At 30.6% G+C, this 23,782-nt stretch overlaps 2 protein-coding genes across 5 annotated transcripts in view; both read right to left on the reverse strand.

The window, feature by feature from the left end:
- Window positions 1–3,514: 3,514 nt before the first annotated feature.
- On the reverse strand, window positions 3,515–7,207 carry LOC123302507 (ATP synthase subunit beta, mitochondrial). Its single transcript, XM_044885461.1, has 3 exons — window positions 7,048–7,207; window positions 4,553–5,874; window positions 3,515–3,926 (listed from the first exon to the last, which is right to left on the reverse strand). Exons 1-3 carry the CDS (start codon window positions 7,142–7,144, stop codon window positions 3,798–3,800), a joined length of 1,548 nt encoding a protein of 515 aa, XP_044741396.1. The 5' UTR covers window positions 7,145–7,207; the 3' UTR covers window positions 3,515–3,797.
- A 10,480-nt stretch (window positions 7,208–17,687) lies between these two features.
- Window positions 17,688–23,782, reverse strand: part of LOC123302477 (calsyntenin-1) — a 116,427-nt gene continuing 110,332 nt past the window's right edge. Inside the window, exons 11-19 of one of the 4 annotated variants that reach the window (XM_044885407.1) lie at window positions 22,947–23,063; window positions 22,338–22,532; window positions 22,156–22,258; window positions 21,752–21,862; window positions 21,547–21,665; window positions 19,972–20,165; window positions 19,779–19,843; window positions 18,859–18,899; window positions 17,772–17,873 (exon numbers count right to left, since the gene is read on the reverse strand). In XM_044885407.1, the coding sequence (XP_044741342.1) occupies window positions 18,886–18,899; window positions 19,779–19,843; window positions 19,972–20,165; window positions 21,547–21,665; window positions 21,752–21,862; window positions 22,156–22,258; window positions 22,338–22,532; window positions 22,947–23,063 (918 nt within the window). In that variant the 3' untranslated portion in view covers window positions 17,772–17,873; window positions 18,859–18,885. Of the gene's footprint in view, window positions 17,874–18,858; window positions 18,900–19,778; window positions 19,844–19,971; window positions 20,166–21,542; window positions 21,666–21,751; window positions 21,863–22,155; window positions 22,259–22,337; window positions 22,533–22,946; window positions 23,064–23,782 lie in introns of all 4 variants that reach the window. The other 3 variants (XM_044885408.1, XM_044885405.1, XM_044885406.1) reach the window with 3 other exon arrangements.

A 23,782-nucleotide genomic window follows, 5' to 3' on the forward strand; every position in this document is an offset into this window, starting at 1 on the left:
ATTGTTATAATATTTTGAATAATAATGACGGATATGTTTATGAAATGTTTTTGTTACATTTATTTTAATCAATTTGTTTGAGTATACATTTGGTTCAATCAATTTTTTGACACTTTTACAAGAGTTGGTAGTTACATTTACAGTAAAATTAAAATGGCGGCTGTATTTATTACGATGAATAAATACGAATTATTTACTACGAATATCCATCATTCATATTGTACTTATCATAGAATAACATATTTATTAGAACCGACACTTATTAAAATTCGAAACACCATTTATTGAAACATTCTGTATAAAATAAGTTTACGAAAAAGTTTCAAATAAAAGTTGTTTGGGTATACCGTTATATTTATACCATATATATATGAAACATATCAAGGTATACAATAAGTTTAGTCCCAAGTTTGACACGCTTAAAAATATTGATGCTAAGAACAAATTTTTGGTATAGGTGTTCATAAAATCACCCAAAGAGTCCATATCCGGTTATCTGCCTTGAAACACGATAGCTCAGGACGTTAAAAGTGAAATTAACCGACAAATCAGTAATTTATTTTTTATTCAAAAAGTAACATAATTGAGACTTTGTGTATATTGGTATGGTATGGTATGGTATGGAGGTTAGCGGGCCATGCTCGAGCATCGCGCCTCGAAGCAATGGTTCAGAGCACCTAGCCAAATAGACCCTTGTACTCTATCCCCGCTACGCTTTTCAGTGGCTATTATAACCAACTGATGTACTGAAACCCAGGATTTGCCTAGCGCTGAGTTTCCTAATTTCTTCTGGTTCGACTATGGCCAGACCAAACCATTTCCTTTGCTGCTGTATGAGCGCCGGGCAGTAACAGAGAAAGTGGATCGATGTTTCTTCTGAATTTTCTCCGCATCTGTCACACGCGGGAGATTGTCTTTTTCTACGATGACTCTAATATCAGCTCTGTTTAGTTTCAAGATATCCTCGGCTCTGTTACCAAGCGAGTTTCCTTCACCCAACAGGCTTTTGGCGATTCGCCCTCTCTCGTAGCTGGCCCATGCCTTTAATTGTTGGTTTTTCAGATCATCTCGTAATCTGTTAAGACCTTCTTGGTATGGCATCCTCGCAAGCTTTTCTTGAGTTGGAGCCATGGTGGTTCCCAGTTTGACCAGCTTGTCTGCTCTCTCATTACCGTTCCAACCAAAGTGTCCGGGGATCCAGATAATATTGACTTTGTTGTGCCTCGCCAGGTTGTTTAGACTGTTTCTAGTCTCCTTGACGAGTCGCGATGACACTGTACAGTTTGATAGCGCTTTGAGTGCTGCTTGACTGTCTGTGCAGATACTAATCACATTATCCTTCAAATTGGCCAATTGCAGGTGGTCAGCACATAATTGAGACTTTCCGGATATTAGTAGCTTCTATTTTGTTATTAGACAAAGTGCCACACGTAGTTTCAGCACTAACGCACGTATAGAACAAATCCGTGTTTATGTGTATTTAAAAATTATATTTAATTCAAGGCTAGTCACAAAAATAATTTTTGATAAGGTGAAGCCGTTTTATACTAGACTTAATAATTGTTATGCACATTAAAATTCACGTGACAAAGCCGCGTGGTACAGTTACATCTCTAAAAGAGTTAATACTTTTTAAAACCATGTCCGTAGTATTTGAGGGTAAAATGGGACAACCACTACTTTGTAATGTCATAAATATTTTAAATTATTCGAAATTAGTCAAAACATCTATTTTTTCCCAAACTATAAAAGATAGAAGGTTCCTAATTTGCAGATATCTTCAAATATTGTGTGTCTATAGATTCTGATTTTGTATCAAACCCAAAAAATTTTGGCTGTAAATGTCGTATTTTATAAATAATAATGCAAACACTATACGCACTTATACATAAATAAATCTATAATTAAGAGTATTACAAATTTAGTCTAAAATTTGAATCAAATATAAGTAAAGTTTTGCCATAAAAATCGACCTTTTGACACTCTGAAATTAATTTAATTATGCACCTCTGAAACTAAAAAAACTCATGAGTAGCAGAGATCCATCGATACGTATTATGGTTGAAGAGAGATAACTATATTAACAGAATTTTAAACAACACTTCGTAGACTTTGTACACTAATATTATATGAGAAATATTTGAGTAGGTAGCGAATTTAAACAAAAATGGTCTTTATGGCAAACAAACCACTTTTATTGGATTTATTGGAAAATATTTTTCGAACAGTGTCTAGATTCCGTAGAATCAATTATAAGATATAGGTAATGAAAAACAATTTTGGGTAGAACTTTTCAGCCCGTTATTGTCTAAACAATACGGTTTGCGGAAAAAGTGTTTCGAACAAAAAATGTTAACCTATAAATGAACAACAATTTTCTAATTTAAAGTGTTCATCTATTGATTACCAGTTATGGAGTAGAGACAGCTTTTCGTTGAGCCTAAAATTCTAGGTCAAGTTTAATGTTGCGTAAGATGTGCGCCTACACACCCGACATTTTTTGTTTGAAGCTTTTTTATCGATAAACTTATTTTTCTAGTTGCAAGCATGTCAACTAAAAAAAAAAAACTTTTTAAGGAACAAGCTTTTATTGTAATAAAAAGTAGAAAATAATTTTATCTATGAGTCATTCATTCCCGACTATTTGTAAAAGCTTGAGGCGCTCAATTTAAAATATCAAAAATGAATCGGAACGCCTCAAGCTTTTACAAATAGTCAGGTATGAGTGACTCATATATAAAATTATTTTCTACTTGGAAGCGATGAGTAAATCAGGACGAAACAACCTTACCATACATTGTCATCCAAACTAAATGTGCATGCAAAATTTCAGCTCAATCGGAAATCGGGAAGTGGGTCCAATTTGACTTGCAAGATTTGATTACATACAGGCAACGGGAAAACTAAATAAAAGTTTGTAAAAAGCACTCCGTTTATAAAATCCATTAAATAAAATATAAGGTATAATTTTCTTTAGCCACACGATTCGCAATTTGTTTCTTTAAAGTACGAAGTCTTCAGTACTTCAATTTTAAATATTACATAAAATGATTATGCAATTTGACCTTAGGTATTCGATCTTTCATCCCTACAATAATGTTCTAGTTCCACAGCGTCCTCAAATTTTTCAGCAATAAAACATAAAATTTTCTTAGAAGAAATTTGACTATTAAAGCAAACGATCCGCAATTCGTTTAAGGATGAATCTTTATGACCTTTAATGCCCTAATTTCACAGTTGTGTCCTCAGAAAAAGTTTCATAACAATTTCACCGTGTCCACTGTTTTCCAAAAATAAAATTTGCTTCCAGGTTTTTCAGTTGAATAATTCAAATATTGCCTGAAAAAATTAGTACTTTTAAACTGTTTTGATAGTGGCATGAAAATTTTACGAAACTAAAAAAAATCCCTGACATTTCTAGATTTACCAGTGATGTGCTCACCATGAATTTGTATTTTAAGGAGGTTTCACTGTAATATAAAAAATTCAGATAAAATAAAAAACGAGATATAAATTTTTTTGGAATTTTTTTTCATTTATTTAAAGTTTTTTTTTTTGTTAACAATTAGGTAGTTCCTTATTTTTGATCTTACAGAATTATTTTTTGACTAAGCCATAAAAATTGATGTTTCCTTTAAAATGATCACATTTTTTTTATAACACATGTACGTTTTTCGCTAAGAGTGACATAATTAATTGTTGGGGGAATTAAAATAGATCAAAATAAAAATCAGTTTCTTCTAACCGAATATAAAAAATTTTTTTCATTTATTCTCTAAAATTTTTGTAGAATGTTCTTAATTTGAAGCGGCGGCTTCAGCTGCTAATTTTTCTGCTTTTATTACAACTTCTTCAATGGGACCAACCATGTAGAAGGCTACTTCGGGTAAATGATCGTAATCACCCGCGAGGATCTTTGTGAAGCCCTAAAAAAAATTAATAAAATTAACCTTTAATATTTTGTCCTGCTTAAAAACAACCTGCCATTTTAATGTGATAGTTAATGTTATACGCTAATTGAAGCTACTGGATTTTTTGAACTCTCGGTAAAACAGTAAAACTTGACAAAGTGTTCAATTTTAAATGAGAAATACGTGTATTTTTTTATATATTTTCTTCCTTAAGTTGCATCGAAATTTGAAGAGTAAATTAAATAACCGAATGAAGGACCGCGTGGATCGATTTTGATTATTCTTACGTTAATCGATTTGTCTTAGCCTTGCAAATGTCACCACTAAGGACATGATAGTACAAAAGAGAAAAAAATGAAAGTCGACGAACTATGTTAAATGAGTATTAAATAGACAAATTGATTGACGTAAGAATCATTGAAATCAGGCCAAGCCTTTGGCCTCTAGAGCATCAAAATAACAAACATATTCTTGCGGGCAATAAACAACATTTTGCTGCCATAACCAAATATTTGTGATACATAGATTGTGTTGCAATTTTTTTGTCCGCAAGATACATACATAGACTGAAAATGTCAATGATAAAAGCCTAGTTCCTATAAAATTGATCGCCCTGTAGACATTTTTATTTGTTAACTTACTTTGATTGTTTCTTCAAGAGGTACTAATTTTCCAGGATGACCAGTGAAAACTTCAGCAACTTGGAAAGGTTGTGACAAGAAACGTTGGATCTTTCTAGCACGAGCGACAGTAAGTTTATCTTCTTCAGACAATTCATCCATACCCAAGATAGCAATGATATCTTGAAGTGATTTGTAATCTTGTAAGATTTTCTGTACACCACGGGCAATGTTGTAATGTTCAGCACCAATGATATTTGGGTCCATGATACGTGATGTGGAATCGAGTGGATCTACAGCTGGATAGATACCCAATTCAGCGATGGCACGGGATAATACAGTGGTGGCGTCTAAATGGGCGAATGTTGTAGCTGGAGCGGGATCAGTTAAATCGTCAGCTGGTACATAGATAGCTTGTACGGAGGTAATGGATCCCTTTTTGGTTGTGGTAATTCTTTCCTGCATGGTACCCATGTCAGTGGCCAAAGTTGGTTGATAACCTACAGCGGATGGAATACGACCCAACAAAGCGGATACTTCTGAACCGGCTTGGGTGAATCTGAAAATGTTGTCAATGAAAAGCAATACATCTTGTCCTTCTTGATCACGGAAATATTCAGCAACAGTTAAACCAGTCAAAGCGACTCGGGCACGAGCGCCTGGTGGTTCGTTCATTTGACCGTATACAAGGGCTACTTTGGAGCTTTTGTCTTTTAGATTGATGACACCGGATTCAATCATTTCATGGTATAAATCGTTTCCTTCACGGGTACGTTCACCGACACCAGCGAATACTGAGTAACCACCATGAGCTTTAGCAACGTTGTTGATAAGTTCCATAATCAATACAGTTTTACCGACTCCAGCACCACCGAAAAGACCAATTTTACCACCCTTTACGTATGGGGCCAATAAATCGACGACTTTGATACCAGTTACCAAGATTTCTTGGTCGACACTCATTTCACTGAATTCGGGAGCTTCAGCATGGATGGAAGCACGCTTATCGGTTAGTACAGGTCCTCTTTCGTCAATTGGTTCACCAATTACATTGATGATACGACCCAAGCATGCTTCACCAACTGGAATTCTGATTGGAAAACCGGTGTCGGCTACCTTTTGGCCACGAACTAAACCTTCGGTACCATCCATGGCAATTGTTCGTACTGTACTTTCACCCAAATGTTGGGCGATTTCAAGTACAAGACGTGGTTGACGATCTTGTACTTCGAGGGCATTTAGAATTGGTGGTAATTCACCTTCGAATTGTACGTCGACTACGGCACCAATGACCGCAACGATTTTGCCTTGGGGTGTTTTTGCTGCTGCAGCATAGTTGCGTTCTAAAACAAAACATTAAATTTGTTACTTTTACATAACATGTAACCTATATATCAAATTATAATTAGATGGAACATTAATTCCGAACATGACAATACAAATGATAACCAGAGAAAAACTAACATATAAAAACTAATATGTAGGCCGTTTGCAGCTTAAATTTATAGGTTTCGAGCTCGAATAGTAGAAATAAAAAATTAATTAATAACAATTTAATCGAAAATGTACTAAAAGCAAAAAAGTTTTCTCAATTATATTTTTAAAGTTCTAGCTATTGTAAATTTTCGTTTAAATTGATGCTTATCGAGAAATAAAGAAATCGGGTATACAAGGGTAATCGGGTTTTTTATTCCCGTACAAAGACCGAAAACCTACAATTTAAGCTTATGAATGACTTTACATAACTAATTATTGCATTGAAACAAAAACTTTGCTTATTTCTAGTGGGTTATTAATTTTACATAACATTTAACCTATAAACAAATTATAAATAGATGGTACATTAATTCCGAACAATATATACATTCGAAATAAATTTGAAATATTTTCAAAAAATGAGTGGAACAATAATTTTAAGCAGTATAGTACATTCGAAAAACTCACAATTTTTTTGAAAGATAAGCTTAAAAACGAAATTTTTTACATGCAAACAAGAAATATCTCAAAATTTTTCAAAAATCGATGAATTTTATCAAAAAATTTAGTATTTAAATAAATTTGATTAAATTTTAAAGATGGCTGAATTATAATATCTCTAAATCTTGTATTAAACTTTGGTTACGTAACAAAATTTTTTAACAAATTTTTATGAAATTAAACACATACAATTCGATTAACATGTGTTTATGATTATGTAATTGTCCTAAATGAACTTTAAATAACATTTTTTAAAGCCATATTTGTCAAATGTTACTGGGGTGAGGTGTTATGCAAGTAGCGGCCGGACATTAAAAATCGAATGGATTAAGCAAAAAAAATTAAACATTAACTTTTAAAAACAAATGTATACGATTTTATGAGACAATTGAATGTTTAAAACAAATGAATAAGTAAGTTTTATTACATGATCGAATATATTACGTGAACTAATCGATATGAAAATGAACGCATGGATTTTTTAAAAAGCGATAAAAAAAAAACATTTAAAAATGAAAATGAATAAATTTTCAACTCACTGTTCACTGAAAATGCAGAAATTGCTTTGGCAGTTTCTTGAGTTAATTTTTCGAGCCCGAGGGCCGGTTTCAACGCCCTTACTGTTGCAGATAACATTTTGAACTAGTGAATTCCTGTGGCGTTTTAGCAGGAATGGCTGATTACTGAATATCGACGACTTTCGTACCGAAGTGTGACCTACATTGAGTATTCATCTCTATGATTTTCAAGTGTTCAACGATTATGTTCACTAATTACAGTATGTGTAACTAATCATGTGTCGTTTAAATAATACAATTTACTTGACAAATTTTTAACATGTTTAAATAAATTTTTTTGTTCTCTATTTAGAATAAAATTTTCAGAAAAAATTTTAATTTTTTCCTCTTTAAGGTAGACAAATATTTTTGATTTTTATGAAAAAATATTTAAATTAAATAAATTTTTCTTTTAATTTTCCTCTGTATATATGAAAATATTTTATTGGACATATGACTTCCATATATATATATCAGCATGTAGACGAAATGAGAGCATATTTTAAGGAATATTGTTTCTCAAAAGAATTTCCTTTTCTATACATTTCAAAGAATTTTTTTGAAGGAATGAAACTTCAGAAAAGTAATTTTTCCATTTTCACATTTCAAAGGATCTGTAAAATTGGAAACTTCTGCAAAATGTTAATTTTTTTGATTGTAAACCTACCTTAAAAATAAAGGGATCATTGCGCCTACAATTTATTTTGATGATTATGCTAAAAATTATATTTTTTGTTTAAATCCAGAAAATTTGAGCCATCGCCTGAAGACAAATATCATAAATTGGAGACTCCAGATCAAATCCAGGGTAGTGGTAACAAGTGATAGTACTATCGTGTTCGGGTTTACTTAACTACTAGTGCTCTGTTTCCTTCAAGTGACTAAGCCTGTTCTGCGTATCTGTTACTGTTGTTTTGGATTATTTTAGAGAATTGTCATGTTGACAAGCATGAGCGTGGTGGTCAAAGTCTCGTGAAGGATACAGAAAATAATATATTGTCAGATAATGTTGGGACGTTCTGTCCCATGCCAACTGACCATATAGGAGTATTACATATATGACTTGAACATATACCTAAATAGACTTATAGATCTCTGTTATAGTAATAAATTAACTTTTCTAATTCCTAAATTTTTTTAAAACTTTGCCGGGCACTCCTCTTTTACAACCCGTTCCATGTATTTTTTTATGCTAGAGTTGAATTATGGGTAGTAGAAAATACGAAACAGAACGCGCTTTGCAAGACAAATGAAAATTTTTATTATACCATGTATATATGAAATATACATAGTATATTAAGTTTAGTCCCTAGTTTGTAACGCTTAAAAATATTGATGCTACAAACAAAATTTTGGTATAGGTGTTCATAGAATCGTCTAATTAGTCCATTTTAGGTTGTCCGGCCGTCCGTTCGTTTGTGATCACGATAACTCAAAAACGAAAACGTATCAAACTGAAATTTTTACAGCGCACTCAGGACGTAAAAAGTGAGATTGAGGATTGAGTTCGTAAATGAGCAACATAGGTCAATTGGGTCTTGGTTCCGTAGGACCCATCTTGCAAAGCGTTAGAGATAGAACAAAAGTTTAAAAGTAAAAAATGTTCCTTATAAAAAAATAAACAACTTTTGTTTGAAACATTTTTTTGTATACATCACTGTTTACTCATGAGGGCACACATTAGATGCAAATTTTATAGTATGTATTAATATGGGATTATCAATTATGTATGTGTGACATGTTTAGGTATATGTGTAATGTGATAGAGTAATCAATACTGTCTATACTTGGTGTTTCAACAATTAACTCAGTCAATTGTTTGTTTTCATTTGTTTTTTATTTAAATTTTGGTCACAATGTAATATGACACCAGTGCAGCCTTAGTCCGATTTCTTGTCTTCTTCTAGAATGTGAATGATATTCTCTCGAGCTTCTGCCATTTTTTGGGTAGATGTCGTTGCTGGTTATACAATAATAGTTGTATTCAATGAGTATCATCAAAGTGATGAACTGGCGTCAACTTGACGAAACACATCAAATACAACTATTTTCACTCAAATCTGCTCGTTGATATTTTGTGTAGAATACTTTCAAATCAGGATGCCATATTTTAGTGAGCTATCTTCCTGGCTTACTATAGTATAAATAACATACCCCGCCGAACTTTGTACATAACGAATGGGAAGATCGTTTTCTGCTTACCATGGCTTTCAAAAAAACTGTAGAGGGAGGTATATACTGTAATTGAATACAACCGCCTTTTTTTAACTCACATTATAAATATATTGAGAACGCCGACCTGACGATTTACTCCTGTATTTCTAGTTTATAATATTATATGTCTGTGAGCTATACTGTGCTTGCAGGCGAATATAATTCGTTTTAGGGCATCTGGTGGGTTGCAAAATATAGTACCAGTACATGAATGTGATGACATAGAAATCATTGACAAGTTATTGACAAAATAGAAACCAAACTAGAAAACTTTAAGTTTTTATTCAAACGAGGGCTTTAATATCAAATTTAAAGTATCTGTGACAATATCAAATTTGAAATTTAGTCGAATATTTTACATTGGTGGAATATGTTTCTTAGGTGTCAAATATCATTCCATGAGTTAGTTGCACAAATGTTTCTATTTGTTAATAAATGAAAGTTTGTATTTGTTAATAAATTGTTAATCAATTTAAACGGTAAACTTTTACATGAATCGTTAAGTTTAATAAAAAATTTATTGTTTTTTAACAAATAGAAACATTTGTGCAACTAACTCATGGTTTACGAATGACATTTGACATCTAAGAAACATATTCCACCAGATTTGAGGAAAAATTAAGCGATTTATTTCATTTTCCTTAATCTGCTACATCTTTGACTGAAGTATAATTCAAGCACCTACCTTCGCAAGATCATACCATGTGTCAATTTTACCATGGAATATTTTTACTGAATACTTTACGTCGAATGTGAAAAATAGATAATTTCGTAAGATTGCGTTTGGACTCTTGGTAAGAGAGAATTTTCATCTTATTTTTTATTAGGTGATGAAAAAGTCGAGATTCTTAAGGATTTTGGAAAGGATTGTAATAAATAAGAAAACAAATGATTTTTATAACACAGGCAATGTTTTTATTATTTTTCATTATACCAAAAAGAAAAAAAAATCAAAACTGAAAAAATGATAATTGTTATACATTATATTATTTTTTTCATTTTTCTTTGTATTATAGGTACATATATTTTCCAATGTATTTATAACACAAAAAACGATTTTCTGTATGGTGTTCAATTAACAATATTTTCTTTTTGTCCTTATTTTTAAAATTTTTATTAAAAGCAATATTTTTTGTAGTTTTTTTTCATATTTTTTAATAATTAATATTTAAATATTTGATATTTCCAAAATATTTTTTGTATAATGTTTCTAAAATGTTTTCAAATCTGAATATTAGACGCATTTAATATATTTTTTAAGGGATCGAGGAGACTTAAAAAATTGGTGGTGAATTCCTTCCAAAAAATTTTTTATTGTCCTTCAAAAATAATCTTACCACTTTTTTGTGCACGTTTTTTTTGTGTTTGTGTATGTGTCACCATATGTAACGGAAAAATTTCACCATTTATAAAAATAAATCGAGAAAAAATAATAAATAGAACATTTTAGAAACATTTTCGATTGTTTTTTTGTTGTAGAAATAATGTGTATTCGACAAGTTAAATAGCAGTTTTTTAGAATTTTTTTTTTTTAAATATACTTTTTTTTACAGTAATAAAACTAAATATTAAGTACACTCAATACTAGATTTTAAAATGGAATGTTATTTTTTTATTTTTTTTAAATTTAAAAACAGTTATTTTTAATATTAATACTAACAAGGAGAAAGAATATGTATAATTTAACAATTTTTTTAAATAAACAATTTAATACTTTATACGCATATGACGCATTAAATTCTGCATCCCCTCCATTTTATTTCTTCTTTAAGAATTTGTATTTTCTTACATTGACAACATTTTTGGTCACATTGTTTTAAATTGTCATTTTGTTTCTTTTTTTTTACTACATTTTTTTGAGCTTGCGCATATCGTAGCTTAATTAGCCCTTCAATTAACAGTTTAGCCTTTTTACTAAACGGCGCCGTTCAACTGTACGATATTCAGCCATTCAATCAAACAGCTAGGCAAATGACACGGATCGATAACGTTTAAGGTCTTCCAAAGCCTAGTTATTTTAATTTAGTTCCATTTCCTACTACCTGGCGCTGAAACTCACACTGCCAATATGGCGTCGGCAAGCAACAATATTGTTTGTGTTTCTAACAACAGTTTTGATTGCGTTTTCGCAAAAAATATTAAAATGGAAGAGTGTAGTGACAAAAAGTTGGAACTAAGTATGATACTATTAAAAACTGGTTTTCACTGTCATGTCAGTCATCTTTTGATGGTCAGTTATTCCAAAAATTAAGTTTTAGGCCAACTGTGAATCAGTGTCGCAATAATAGATGTGGTTAAATTAAAAACAAAGTTTTTTGCGGATCCAAATGCCATGGAAGTTTAACTTCCGTTAATCAATAATATTTTTTGTTTGGTTACCCTATTGGATGAATGGCCTAAGCATCAGCCAGCCAGTTCATTAAATGTTGTATTAGACGCTACGGTTGAATGTAATTCAGGCCGCTAGTTGAGCGGCCTTTAGTAAAGGCTAGGCTATTAACTGAACAGCTAATAAAGTTAGTTAGCTGCGATAAGTACACTCAATTAAACTCTAGTGTGCGCTACCTGAAAAGTGCAGAAAAAAGAAAACAAACTTTGACTGACAAAATAGAATTCAAAATATCAGACTCATAAATCAATAAAATCTTACGAAATGCTTATTCTCGAATTTGAGTGTGCAAAATTCCGATAATAATTTCGATATTTTATCGGCCCTATTGTTTTAAGCCGGACATGATTGCTATTAGATTTAGATTTGTTATTTAAAGTGCCCCTAAAACTCAAGTCACACGAGCGTCAATTTCAACGCATCTTGGTTTAAGCTGCACAGCTTTGTTAAAATTGCTTAGTGTTAACTAAAGCTCTAACGTGCATTGAAGAATACATATTGCTGTAATGCACGTTCAAAAATTTGCATGTTTTACGTTTCGAATGACCTCAGTTTAAGTTCTTAAAGTGCAGAAATCAAAATATCCGTGTTATTTATTTATTTAAAACACAAAAAGCATTTTTTTGATCGAATTAACCTCAATTGATTGATTTTATTCCTCCGATTAATTTTTAAATTCTAAAAATATGCCGCCAAGTAATATTTTTACTTCCGCTTCACGAAAAGAACGTGAGAGTGTAAAAAACAAATGAATCCTTTGTGTTTAGTTTCGAAATAAGATGGAAAAATCTGCAAGAAATGAATATATCATGGATGCGTATAGAATTATTATCGTTGAACGAAAAAAACAAAATGGCACAATGGCTAAGATTAACAACGAGATTTTACAAAAAAATAACCCATCATGGAGGAACTTACAATTGTTAAATTATATACATTCTGTTTTTTTTTTTAATGTTAAGGGATGCTAAAAATTCCCATTGCAACAGTAGTTAATGTCTATATATTTCGTTTTAAAAGAAAAACTTAAATAAAACTGGAAAAACTTAAAAAAATGTTTTTCTTTTTAATAATTATGGCATAGAAAAATTTCAATAAATTTTTATATCTTAAAAAGTGCAAAATACTCTTTTTCTACGGTAAGGATTAATTATTCGCTATCGAAATTTCATCCGACAAATTTAAAACTCCGCATAAAATTGTTTTAAACGTTACGCATCGGAATAATAAAATTAAGTTGCCGTTCACGAAATTTTGGCGGCGAATACTTAACCACTCCCGTTTATTTTAATATCTAAGAAAAATGATGATTTCCAAAAAATTTGTGCGAATATAAATGTGAATAATTAAATAAAAATTTTTTATTTAAAAAAAAAAATGTAATGCAGTTTGATTTTTTTTTTTGCTTGTGAGAGATGGATTTTTGAAGAAAAGTCACAAAAGAATGAGCATCTTATTAGTTATGAGAGAAGGGGGATGTAGTGGGGTTGATTAAAAATAAATTATTTTAAACTTTATACATGCACGCAATTTTATTTCGAGAGATTGGATTCGCATTGTATATGTAGTTTAAAATTTCGACGAATATGTTATAGTCTATTTTGATTCGAACATAATTTTTTTAAGCCATGAAAATACGATGTAAATTTTACTGATATGTGCTTTATTTTTTTCGACCATAACAATTCGAATAGGCAAGATAATTTTATAAATAATATCTTCGTCAAAATGTTTTTAGTTTTTTTATTTGTTTGTTTTTTTAATCTAAAGAAGTCGGCATAACTTTAACTCTACAATTCCAAAATACTCTATTTTAGGCGCAGTGCAAATTATATGCCGATCAAAGTTTACAAAAATTTCCCTTGTAGATTTGCAATTTTACTTATTTACTTCGAAAGTGCAGCAACCCCATTTACGACAGTAGTCTCATTTTTAAATTAAAATGAACAATCGTAAACTAAGTGAACGCACCCTAATAAATAAACTACAATAGCCATAAACTTAAAGCAATATAGACTTATATTTAGCGCTCATAGAATTTAAAATCTTTTTTTGCATTCGAATCGTAGAGTATTAATAATGCCATCTTCTTTTAGTTCATAATAAAGCAATTGTTTGAATATAGTTACAAGTGTGCAGTTTGCGATTTTGTGTATGTAATTAGTAATATTTATTTTTTTAGTGTATTTTTGTTTTAGCGAAAAGAATAAATATTAGAAAATCAAAAAGAAAAGTGTTATTAATATTAGCAAAGCTATTTTTATATATTTATTGTGAAAAAATTGTATCTAAATTGCGTTTTCCCATTTTGAAATGGTATCAAATTTACATAACTCAGATATAATGAGGCCAATTAATAATTTAAAGGCCGATCCGATTTTGATATTCAATAAATGAGTAACCGTAAATCTGATACTAACAAAATGGTAGGTCGCTGATTAAATCTGCATCTTTTACTACAATTACTCACAAGATTCAATTAATTTAAATTCCTGTGTGTCGATAAATTAAAAATTGAAGTTAATTATAAATTAAGAATCGAATTGGGCGGATCCTTTTACTTGTATAGGTTACGCAATTGTGTATAAAAACTTTCGGTTCATGTTTTGAATTAAACGGTTATCCATTTAGAATTAAACAGTTATCCATCGTTTAACCGAATATTTACCCCTTCCATTTTATTATTGAATACATGGTGTGAAACAAATTTTTTTGCGAAAAGTTTTTTTGAATTATTTTCAAAGTCATATTAAAGCTGTAACATTATTCCAATCACCATTTTACTTGCTGTCAGAAATGAACTTACATTATATATGTGAACGCTCACTACTAGATTTTCATTTACAAGAACGAATACTAAATCCATTACTCAAGCTGTGTGATTTTTTAAAGCTTGATGAATTACGTAATGAAGTTTGTCAAACTTCATGCTGTGGGAATGTAAAAAATTAGCTTAACCTTTTTCGTATATTATTGGTAAATGTCTTCGACATTAAAGGCTTATAGCTCGATAAATGAAAGCTTTCAGTTCACCTCAGTTCAAACGATCTCGTTTAAATTCATTCCCGCTGATATATATTTGAGAACGACCTGGCAGACAACACCAGATCGCAAATCTATGAGTATGCTCGTCCTCAATCCATGAGCTGTGGGGGGGGGGCGTTATGGATAACCGTAATTAGTAGTGACAGACAATGTTTTTTCTATTCAAAACATAACCGATCGTTTTATTTTGCATTTGGAATTACATTTTGATACCGTTTTTTAATAGTTTTTTGTTTTTCATTTTAAATATTTGTTTTTTTAAATACTTTTTATACTTTTTTTTTTTAATATTTAATAATATTTTTAAAATTATTCAGCACTATTAAGGAAACTATGACACAGTAAGCTCAAAATGTTTTTTTTTATACTTTAAAAAAATCAATTCATACTCCCTTCACGAAAAGCTACGAAAAATATATATATATATATATTTGAACTTATTTCTATTATATTTTTATTTATATAATTATTTATATATATATTTATAAGTGTGGGAAAATTAATAAAATGGGTGAGACAGAGTGTTCCAGTGTAAAATATATGGATCGATGATGAAAGATGGATGTATAGAGGCATTTTTTTTGTTGACTGACGTTATGATATTCAATTGTGTTTTTTTTAATTTTTTTTTGTTGTATAAAAATATTCTTTTAGGCTCAAAAAGAAACATGGGAAATAATCTTGGATGTATATTTTTACTTGAACACTCTGTAAATGAAATTATTTATTCCATGTTAAATTAACAAGTTAAATCTGATTTAGATGAAATTTACTCTCCTATTATTTCAAATAGAAACAGCATAAAAACGCAAGCTAGTAAAAGTTATTTGAGCACATAGAAATTTGCCCTTTATTTCTATCAATGTTTGGGACTTTCATCCCAAAATTAGAATTATATAGAGATTAAATTCTAACAAGAAAGTCAAGTCTTCGCAAATCATTCTAATTTTGAAAATTTTTTAATTAATTCAAAGTTTTTCTCATCAATTCAGTAAAATCGGTTAAAAAACCTCAATTCGGATGGCTTCGTTATACTTCGGTTGTGCCCGTAAATTAAAACTAATGTATTAGAAAAATTTCCAAAATTACAAACGCTTAACAAAGCTTTATCTCTTTTAATGAAAATTATTTTGGGCTCATTGACAATTCAAAAATTGCGTTGCGTTGTCATTTTGAAACAAATAGCCAAGATTCAAATCCATTTCTAAGAATTACATCTAAAATGGATCAGATTTATTCCTTGTTAATTTAAACAGAATAAAATTTAAAAAAAGAGGAAGTGATTTTTATTTGTTTTTTTTTTTTTTTTCTTAAAATGGTGGGATAAATTCAAAATGAAGGAATTATTTTAAAGTTGTTTTGTTTTTTTTTTTATACAATTAATAACACATTGAGGACATTTAAAACACCATATTTGGACATCTTCTGATATTTAACACTGATTGGACGATTAAGTTTAAATATATTCAATCTTACGGCTATCGATTATTAATTAAAATCTAAATTTTTTCTTAACACTCAGATGAGAATTTTCACATATAGGTTATGTGATATTTTCATTTTTCTTTTAGTGTGTGAAAAGCATAAAAATGATATATCTAAAAACTTTTGTGAAGAACATATATTATCTATTGCTTTTGTTTTCTTAGAACTGTTAGTAGTGTGTGGGTCAGTGGGTGTGGCAGGTATGTGATTTGTGTGATTCGAATTTGTTTTAGACGAATTTTTTTTACGAAAAAATTTTCTTCCCATCTGTGCTACTAATGCGATATAAATGCTAAATTCTATTCTCAAAGTATGCTTCAAAAACAAACCAGGAACTAATATGATCTAAGAGTCACGGTCATTTGATAGTTAAAGAGACCTTCACGTTATTCGTCAATTTACAATTTTCTGACGTACAATTGTTAATAATTAAGTAATTCGAGAAGCTTTTCTCAATGATAGTCTATTTTAGGCGCAGGTCAAATTATATGCTGATCAAAGTTCAAAAAACTTTCCCATACAGATTTATTTGATTAAGCAGTATCACTTTGCTTATTTACTTCATTGCAGTAACCCCATTTACGACTTTAGCCTCATTTTTTTATTAAAATTAACAATCATTAACTTTGTGTGATTTAAATATTCATGGTGAACGCACCCCAATAAATAGAATACAATAACCATAGACTTAAACCAATATAGACTGTACATGTAGCATCAAAATATGTCTACTTTTAGAATTTAAAATCTTTTTTCATTTTAATCTAATTTTAATAATTGTAAATAGTTCAAACTTTGATACTTAAACATATACAAAGTATTTAAACAATTAATTCAATTAGCTGTTATCTTCATTTCTTTTAAATTTTCTCTGTTTTGAACTAAGCAGGTGTATTACTTTGATTTTCGAGACTATGGTCAGATAATATTCCCAACTTAGAAAAACCTCGAATTTTCGTTGACCATGACCATTCGCGAGAACTCATTTTTTAAGTAAATGAATTATATTAGATGAGCCATTTTTATAAATACAAAAATTCTTGGAGACTTCTTTGATCGTCAGTCAAATATCTTTGAGTGAACATTTTTTGTTGGAAAGAAGCATTTATTTCGCAGTTATCTAAAATATTTAAGATAATTTTTACAGCATTTTTATTATTTTTAAATTTGATATATCTTTGTGTTTTTTTTATTTTTTAAATTTTTTGATTTCATATGTATTAAAATTGCTTAAAGTTAAATTTTTTTTTTAAGGTTAGGTTTAAATTTTTTGCTGCACTACATTATAATAGAGCTGTCTTTGTTTTACTTTTGTTTTTAAAATAGCTGCACTCCGAAAAAAAAGTAAAATGATAAAATTGTTTTTATCTTAACAAACATTAACAAACAAAAATTCAACTTTTTCTGAAACGTTTTTTCTTTTATTTTAAAGAGAAATTATAATAAAAATTTTGGAGAAATATTTAAATATATCTAAAATGATGAGCTCTGTTTTTGTTTTTTTTCTAATTAAAAACCGCTGGCAGATAATAATAATAGCAATTTTTTTAAGAAAGAAAATTAATAATTATACTTTTTTTTGTATACTAAATGTGTGCTTATGATTTGCATACCGTTTACATTGTTGAATTATCCCACTCTAATTGGTTTACATTTTGATATTTGTTACGGCGACCTGAAAAAATATTTATGAATCATTATTTTCAGTCATATTTTCCACGAAATTATAATAGAAAACCACCTAGAACACGATTTCGGGGAATTTTGTTAAATTCAAATAAGATAAATTTCGATATTTAAGGTTATATACTAGTCAGAACAAGATCTTAGACGAAGTCATAGAATTCAGTAATTCAGAGATGATTCCTAGGAGGAAAATCACGTTTTTAAGACTGCACATATACAGAGCCTCTCAATTAAGCTAGAACAGGGATGGCGAACCAATGGCACGCGACAAAATATTTTGGGCACGCCATCGATGACAAAGAAATTTATTATTTACGAACGCAAGTGATCCTATGAATCCTACGTTCGTTTGTTATTGTAGTTATATCGTGGATTACAATTGGTAATTTTTTTTGTGTACAAAATTTGTTTTCTTAGATAAAAGTTCGCCACTCCTGAGCTAGAGGGTTAAAAATTTGTATGTAGGTTGAGTTGGTGTCAAATAAATGGCTTTTGGGAGTGTCAACTGTCTAACACCTCTATCTCCTTTTTATATCGAAATATCATGTTTTTTGTGCGAATTTTAAAGTTTTGCGTACAATATTAAATTAGTGTCAAGCAAGTGTCTTTTGGTAGTGTCAGCTTTCCAATCCTTCTTTTTCTCATTTTTAAGTCGAAATGTCATGAATTTTCGTGATTTTTAAGGCTTTGTGCACGTTTACAGCTCGTCCAAATTGAGCTATATGGTTAAAAATTTGTGTGAGAGATGAGTTCCTTCTTCCCTTCTATTATTTTATGTAAATATTTAGTGTGTTCAAAAACGTGAAAATAAACAAATTTCATTTCAATAAAGCATAGAATGAGGGGGAAATATGATTCAGAGCTCTTCTTATATGAGCTTTTTTTATATTTATGATTAGAAAGTTTAATTTTTATATTAAATTATATTTTAAGTGATGTGTGAAGCAGTGACGTTTTAGGCCTGGCATACATACATGACATATGATCCCTCCGTTTACTTCCTATAGGGCAATACCTAAATTTTAAACAATTAGTTAAAATTAATAACACTGGTCAACAATAATTTCGTCAAGTAACGTGAGTTTATTTTTCGGAAAATTTTTGACGTTCTGAATTCAAATCTGTGCTCAAAATTTCTCCAGCACATTCTCCTGCAAAAGCTATTTTGAATATTTCCAAATTTTTTTCCTTTAATTGTTTTGGAGGAAAAAAAGAAATTAGAAAAATTCAAAATGGTTTTTGAATGGTACTTTCAGATGACGAAAATTTTTCCGAGGAAAAACCTTACTTTCCGGTATAATACGACTTTGAATAAACGAAGTTTATCCATGTTTAGGACAGAATTTCTCGGAAACGTGACGTGTTGAAGCAATTTTGAGTTTAGATTTGGATTCAGTATGTCAAAAACATTTCGAATTGTTCCTAGTGGTCCGGAATGTCCTAGTGATAAATAAATATAGCTTCGATAATTCGAATCTTAAGTTCGAAGATTCGAGTTATGGAGATTTAAAGAAATTAACTCGTATTATAAATGTCTCAGATAACTTTATTAAAATCGTTACTTTGAAGATTGCTGTCTAGAACTATGAAGATAAATATAGAAATTTGGAAACTGGACAATGCAATAATTTTAGATTTTCTACAGACTTTCTACGAAAGCAGGCAAAAGTGTTTTACTGAGCTTTATATTTTGAAATATTCGATAACAGGTAACAATGAAATCGAGTTTTTTATTTTTTTTTTTAACGCGAGTTATTATTGCTAGTTATATTGTTACGCCTCCCGATAATTTTCCTTAATACGCCACTGATTTGAATTAAAAATTAGCTGTAGTAGTAAAAATGGCATTATATTTTATGTTAAAAATTTAATATTAAGAATCAATGGTTCTTACCACCGTTAGTTCCTGCGATGCAATTTTCTTCATCATCGCTTGATTCGCCAACGCAATGATCCAATCTAGAAGAGAAAAAATGAAAATTTGAACAAAATTGTGTCATGTAAGTGCTTTGAAAAAACCGTGCTTTAAAATTGACGCTTATCTCGTGCAAAGTTTGGAAAAAATTAGTTCTTAAATATTTTCGTACCTGCGCCTTCCAGTATCACATTCACTATCATCTTGTGAGTCATCATCAGAATCTTCTGATTGCTCTTCATCGCATGAATCATCGTCTTCGCTGCAACTTAATTCATTTACCATTGTGTTGTCCTTAACACCAGCTATACGATGTCCACTTGAGTCTGATAATTTGACACCAGCTGCAGTTGGGGCATTATCCATCTAAAACAAAAATACAAAAAGATCAAACTAAATTAGTTAAATACAGCTGCATCCGACGCCTATCATTACTGGTGGACTTAAGCGGTCGGTAAAAGATCCTCCTAGCAGCCAGGGGAACTCTTTGATCCACTCTAGCAGAATCAGTTTAAGTTCGATTCTGGCTATCACAATAAAAAAATAATTTTATTAATGGCTGTGATGGGTTGGTGTACTCAGCCTTTCAAAATAATTGAGGAGCTGATAAGTGAAATTATCAGCGGAAAAAGTGGTAAAACACATACAGTGGAAACTGCTTAAGCGAGACATCAAGAAACTTGCAAATTTGTCTTTCTTATAGAGGTATTCCACTTGCCCATTGTCTCTGATATCCAGATATAAATAAATATCTGTCTTATTTACAGAGGGTTCAATTAAAAGAGGTCAGAATACAGATTATTTCAGTCATGGAGGTGCGATTATTAAATAAAATAAAGTATTATCAAAACCATTACTGCTACAAAAATTAGGAATATCGAGCCTTCGCTCGAAATCTTTTTCTTTAATCACCGGTCCACTTATCGGATCGTTTCTGTTACGAAGTTGCTTGACCCATGTTAGCAAACACTGTTCAAGTTTAGAATATTCTGATAAACGTACACGTTTTAGTTTTCCTTGCCCTTCAGAACAATGTGATTGAATTTTATCTTTATTCTGAATTATTCTACAAAGACTAGATTTTAACACAATAAAATTCGACACAGACTTCATCGCGTGTCTTCTCACTTTCATAAACGGATATTATCTTCAGTTTTTCACGTACTGATAACGATTTGAGCCTTCGTTTCGGCATTTTTCAAATAAACATCCGTATAATAGTAAAGCAAAATTAAAACTGAAAGTCATTGAGACTCAAAATTAGTTAAGTGCGGAATTTGCGGGTAGAATAAGAATAAGTAAGTAAACAAACAAAACGATGTTATCTCAATTCTCAGTTACAGAGGTTAATGCGTATAAAATTCCCTCGATGTCTCAGTTATGGAGGTAACTATGAGGATAAAATCGAAAGAACGAATTCCAGATATAGAGATTTGCTTCGTCCCACTAACAGAGTTAATTCAGTGCCAAAGTGTTGAGGCCTCAGCGTGAGTTCCAGTTATGGAGGTTTCTCAGTTATCCAGGTGCCACTTAACCAAGTTCCACTGTAATACATTACAAGTTATCGATGAAGGTTCAAGTTCTAAGAATTCAATTCTAAAGACTCTTTTTTTATCATTTTCCCTGAAAAATTTGCTGGCTTTTCCATAATTTTCAAAATACCCTGACTTTTTCAGATTTTGCAGGTCAATCGTCATCCTGATCAAATGATGACTCTGTATTATTAAATAATGAAGTTTTTACTTACATCCATTGGATTAACTGTAATTGTCAAAGCGGAATCATCCCATGCCATTTCAGTATCTTGGATGTCACCAGTTTCAACATTATGATGTTTGGAGCCGGCAATTCCAGATCCTAAAATTTCTTATTCATTTAGAATATAAATATTATAAATAAACTAAGCTTTATTTTTTGTTTCAATAATTTAAATGGAAACAAAACAAAAATACCTGTAAATGGAGCGCCATTTTGTTGTGCAGAACGTATACGAATTACACCCAAAACAATCATGAATAAGAGGAATCCAACGCATAAAACAATTATGATTGTTACTGCATGACCTAGAAAATTTAATTTCAATTTAAAAAAATTTGAAATTTATACTGGGTGGATTAAAACTCGAAGACACATTTTAGTCCCAACAGAAATAGGTCGAGTACCTCCGAAGACAATCTTCCAAATAATTCTTTCGTGCTCTGAATAGAGATTAAAAAGCAGATTGAAGTGATGAAGTAAAAAATAGAGATAAGGAATATATCGTTTGGTGCTAACAAGGCGTTATTCAAGTTGTAAACTCGACAGTGTGAGAGATTTATAACTCGATGACTAAATTAAATATAAAAAATATACTCACTACCACTAGCTAGAACTTGTTGAGTACGATCGGTTAAGCTTGCTGATAAATATTCTTCTGGTAAAATTTGAGCTGGTTTCATTTCCACATTGTGTCGATGTACCTAAAATAAATACATTATAGTTTAAGATCCAGGTAAGAAATTTAAAACGAAATTACGAAAATTTCGACAAACAACATACCATGGCTTTAGCAATAATTGATTCGGCTTGATTATCCAAATTAATTGGTGGTTTTGCAATGTCTTCAAGATGATCACCTTTCTTTTCTTCTGATTTCGATTGGTCATCATTTTCTTTAGGTATTTCCATTTCGTTATCTTTGTTCTCTTCCATACTCTTGATAGCGGCAACCAATCGTGGATGAATTACAGTAAGCTAAAATATTCACAAAGATGTTTTAACGATAGTTCAAAGTTTAACTCGACTCCTAGGACAGTTTTACTAAGGACAACTCGAGTTGAAGCTTGTATGAGAAGGACTCTAAAAAAATCGACCATATACTGCGAATTAATATTCCAAGGTTCCAACTCGCAAGAGATTTTCTCCAAAACTGAGTTTTTAAAGAAAAGGTCAAAAGTTTTAAGACATTTTCGAGGCAAAGATTGATAAAACGATAGTTATTATAAAAAAAGCAGATTAATTAATTAAAAAATTAAATTAATCAGATTGTCGTTTTCACAAAGAAAACTTTTTTGAAGGGGTATGATCAAATAACTTATGATTGGGCTGATTTTTTTCACTCAAAAATGCTATCTATGTCACTGAAGTGATTCCAAGAAAAATACTTACTGTTTGAGCGTATTCATTACTGACAAATCGTCCATTTAATTCAGAGCAAATTAATTTGAATACACGATTCAAGTAGTATGCAGGTTTTTGGTTGATGTATTGAATTTCACGAAGAATCTAAAACAAACGAATAAAAAAATAAAAATTGGAACAATTTTCCAAACATATTTCTCAAATGTCAAACGCCAGTTACATCTATTAGTAAAATATAAGCCATAAGCATACTGAGGATAAGAACAGGTCAGGGTAGATGCAATCTCATCCCCAAGACCCGAGTTTCCCGTTGATTTAATTGATGTTTATGTAATTGTATATTTATACAATTTTTAGATCAAAAATAAGATACACCCATATTGTTGTTCAATCGCAAAGTCAACCAAATTGTCGTTTTTTTGTACTTATTAGGTCAAAACTACACATCAAATTCCGAAACAAAATTTTTTTTGTAGTTTCTCGATTTTCTTAAAGGAGTACCGAAAGGAGTTTCAAAGGAGAAAATTGCAAAATATCAGCAAAATTATTTTGTCTCCGATTTGGTTAAAAATTGTTTACTAGAGTAATTTTGACCGAAAAAATGAAAAATATGGGTCACTTTGACGACTGGGCGAGATATTTCTGAAATATTGACTAAAATCGTATATGAAAGTTGAAATATCGAACCAGTTTCTTCAATCGAAACCTCAGAAACTTGGCGTTCATGAGCGTACCGACGGGAAAGTAACTCCTTCCCTGAGCTTGGATTTGCCATTGATTTAGTTGGTTTAGTTGGTGTTTATTAAGTTTTTAGCCTTGAAATATCATCTTAATCAAAATTTTCTGTTTTCCTCCAATGGAGT

The sequence above is a fragment of the Chrysoperla carnea genome, chromosome X (genome assembly GCF_905475395.1).
Source record: "Chrysoperla carnea chromosome X, inChrCarn1.1, whole genome shotgun sequence".
Taxonomy (NCBI): Eukaryota; Metazoa; Arthropoda; class Insecta; order Neuroptera; family Chrysopidae; genus Chrysoperla; species Chrysoperla carnea.

Excerpts from the sequence above, each read along its gene's own strand:
- LOC123302507 (XM_044885461.1), bottom strand. The coding sequence starts at position 7,144 with ATGTTATCTGCAACAGTAAGGGCGTTGAAACCGGCCCTCGGGCTCGAA. Across the intron at positions 5,875-7,047 it reads TTCTGCATTTTCAGTGAACA|AACGCAACTATGCTGCAGCA; the intron begins GTGAGTTGAAAA and ends GTTTTGTTTTAG. Across the intron at positions 3,927-4,552 it reads CTCTTGAAGAAACAATCAAA|GGCTTCACAAAGATCCTCGC; the intron begins GTAAGTTAACAA and ends AATTTTTTTTAG.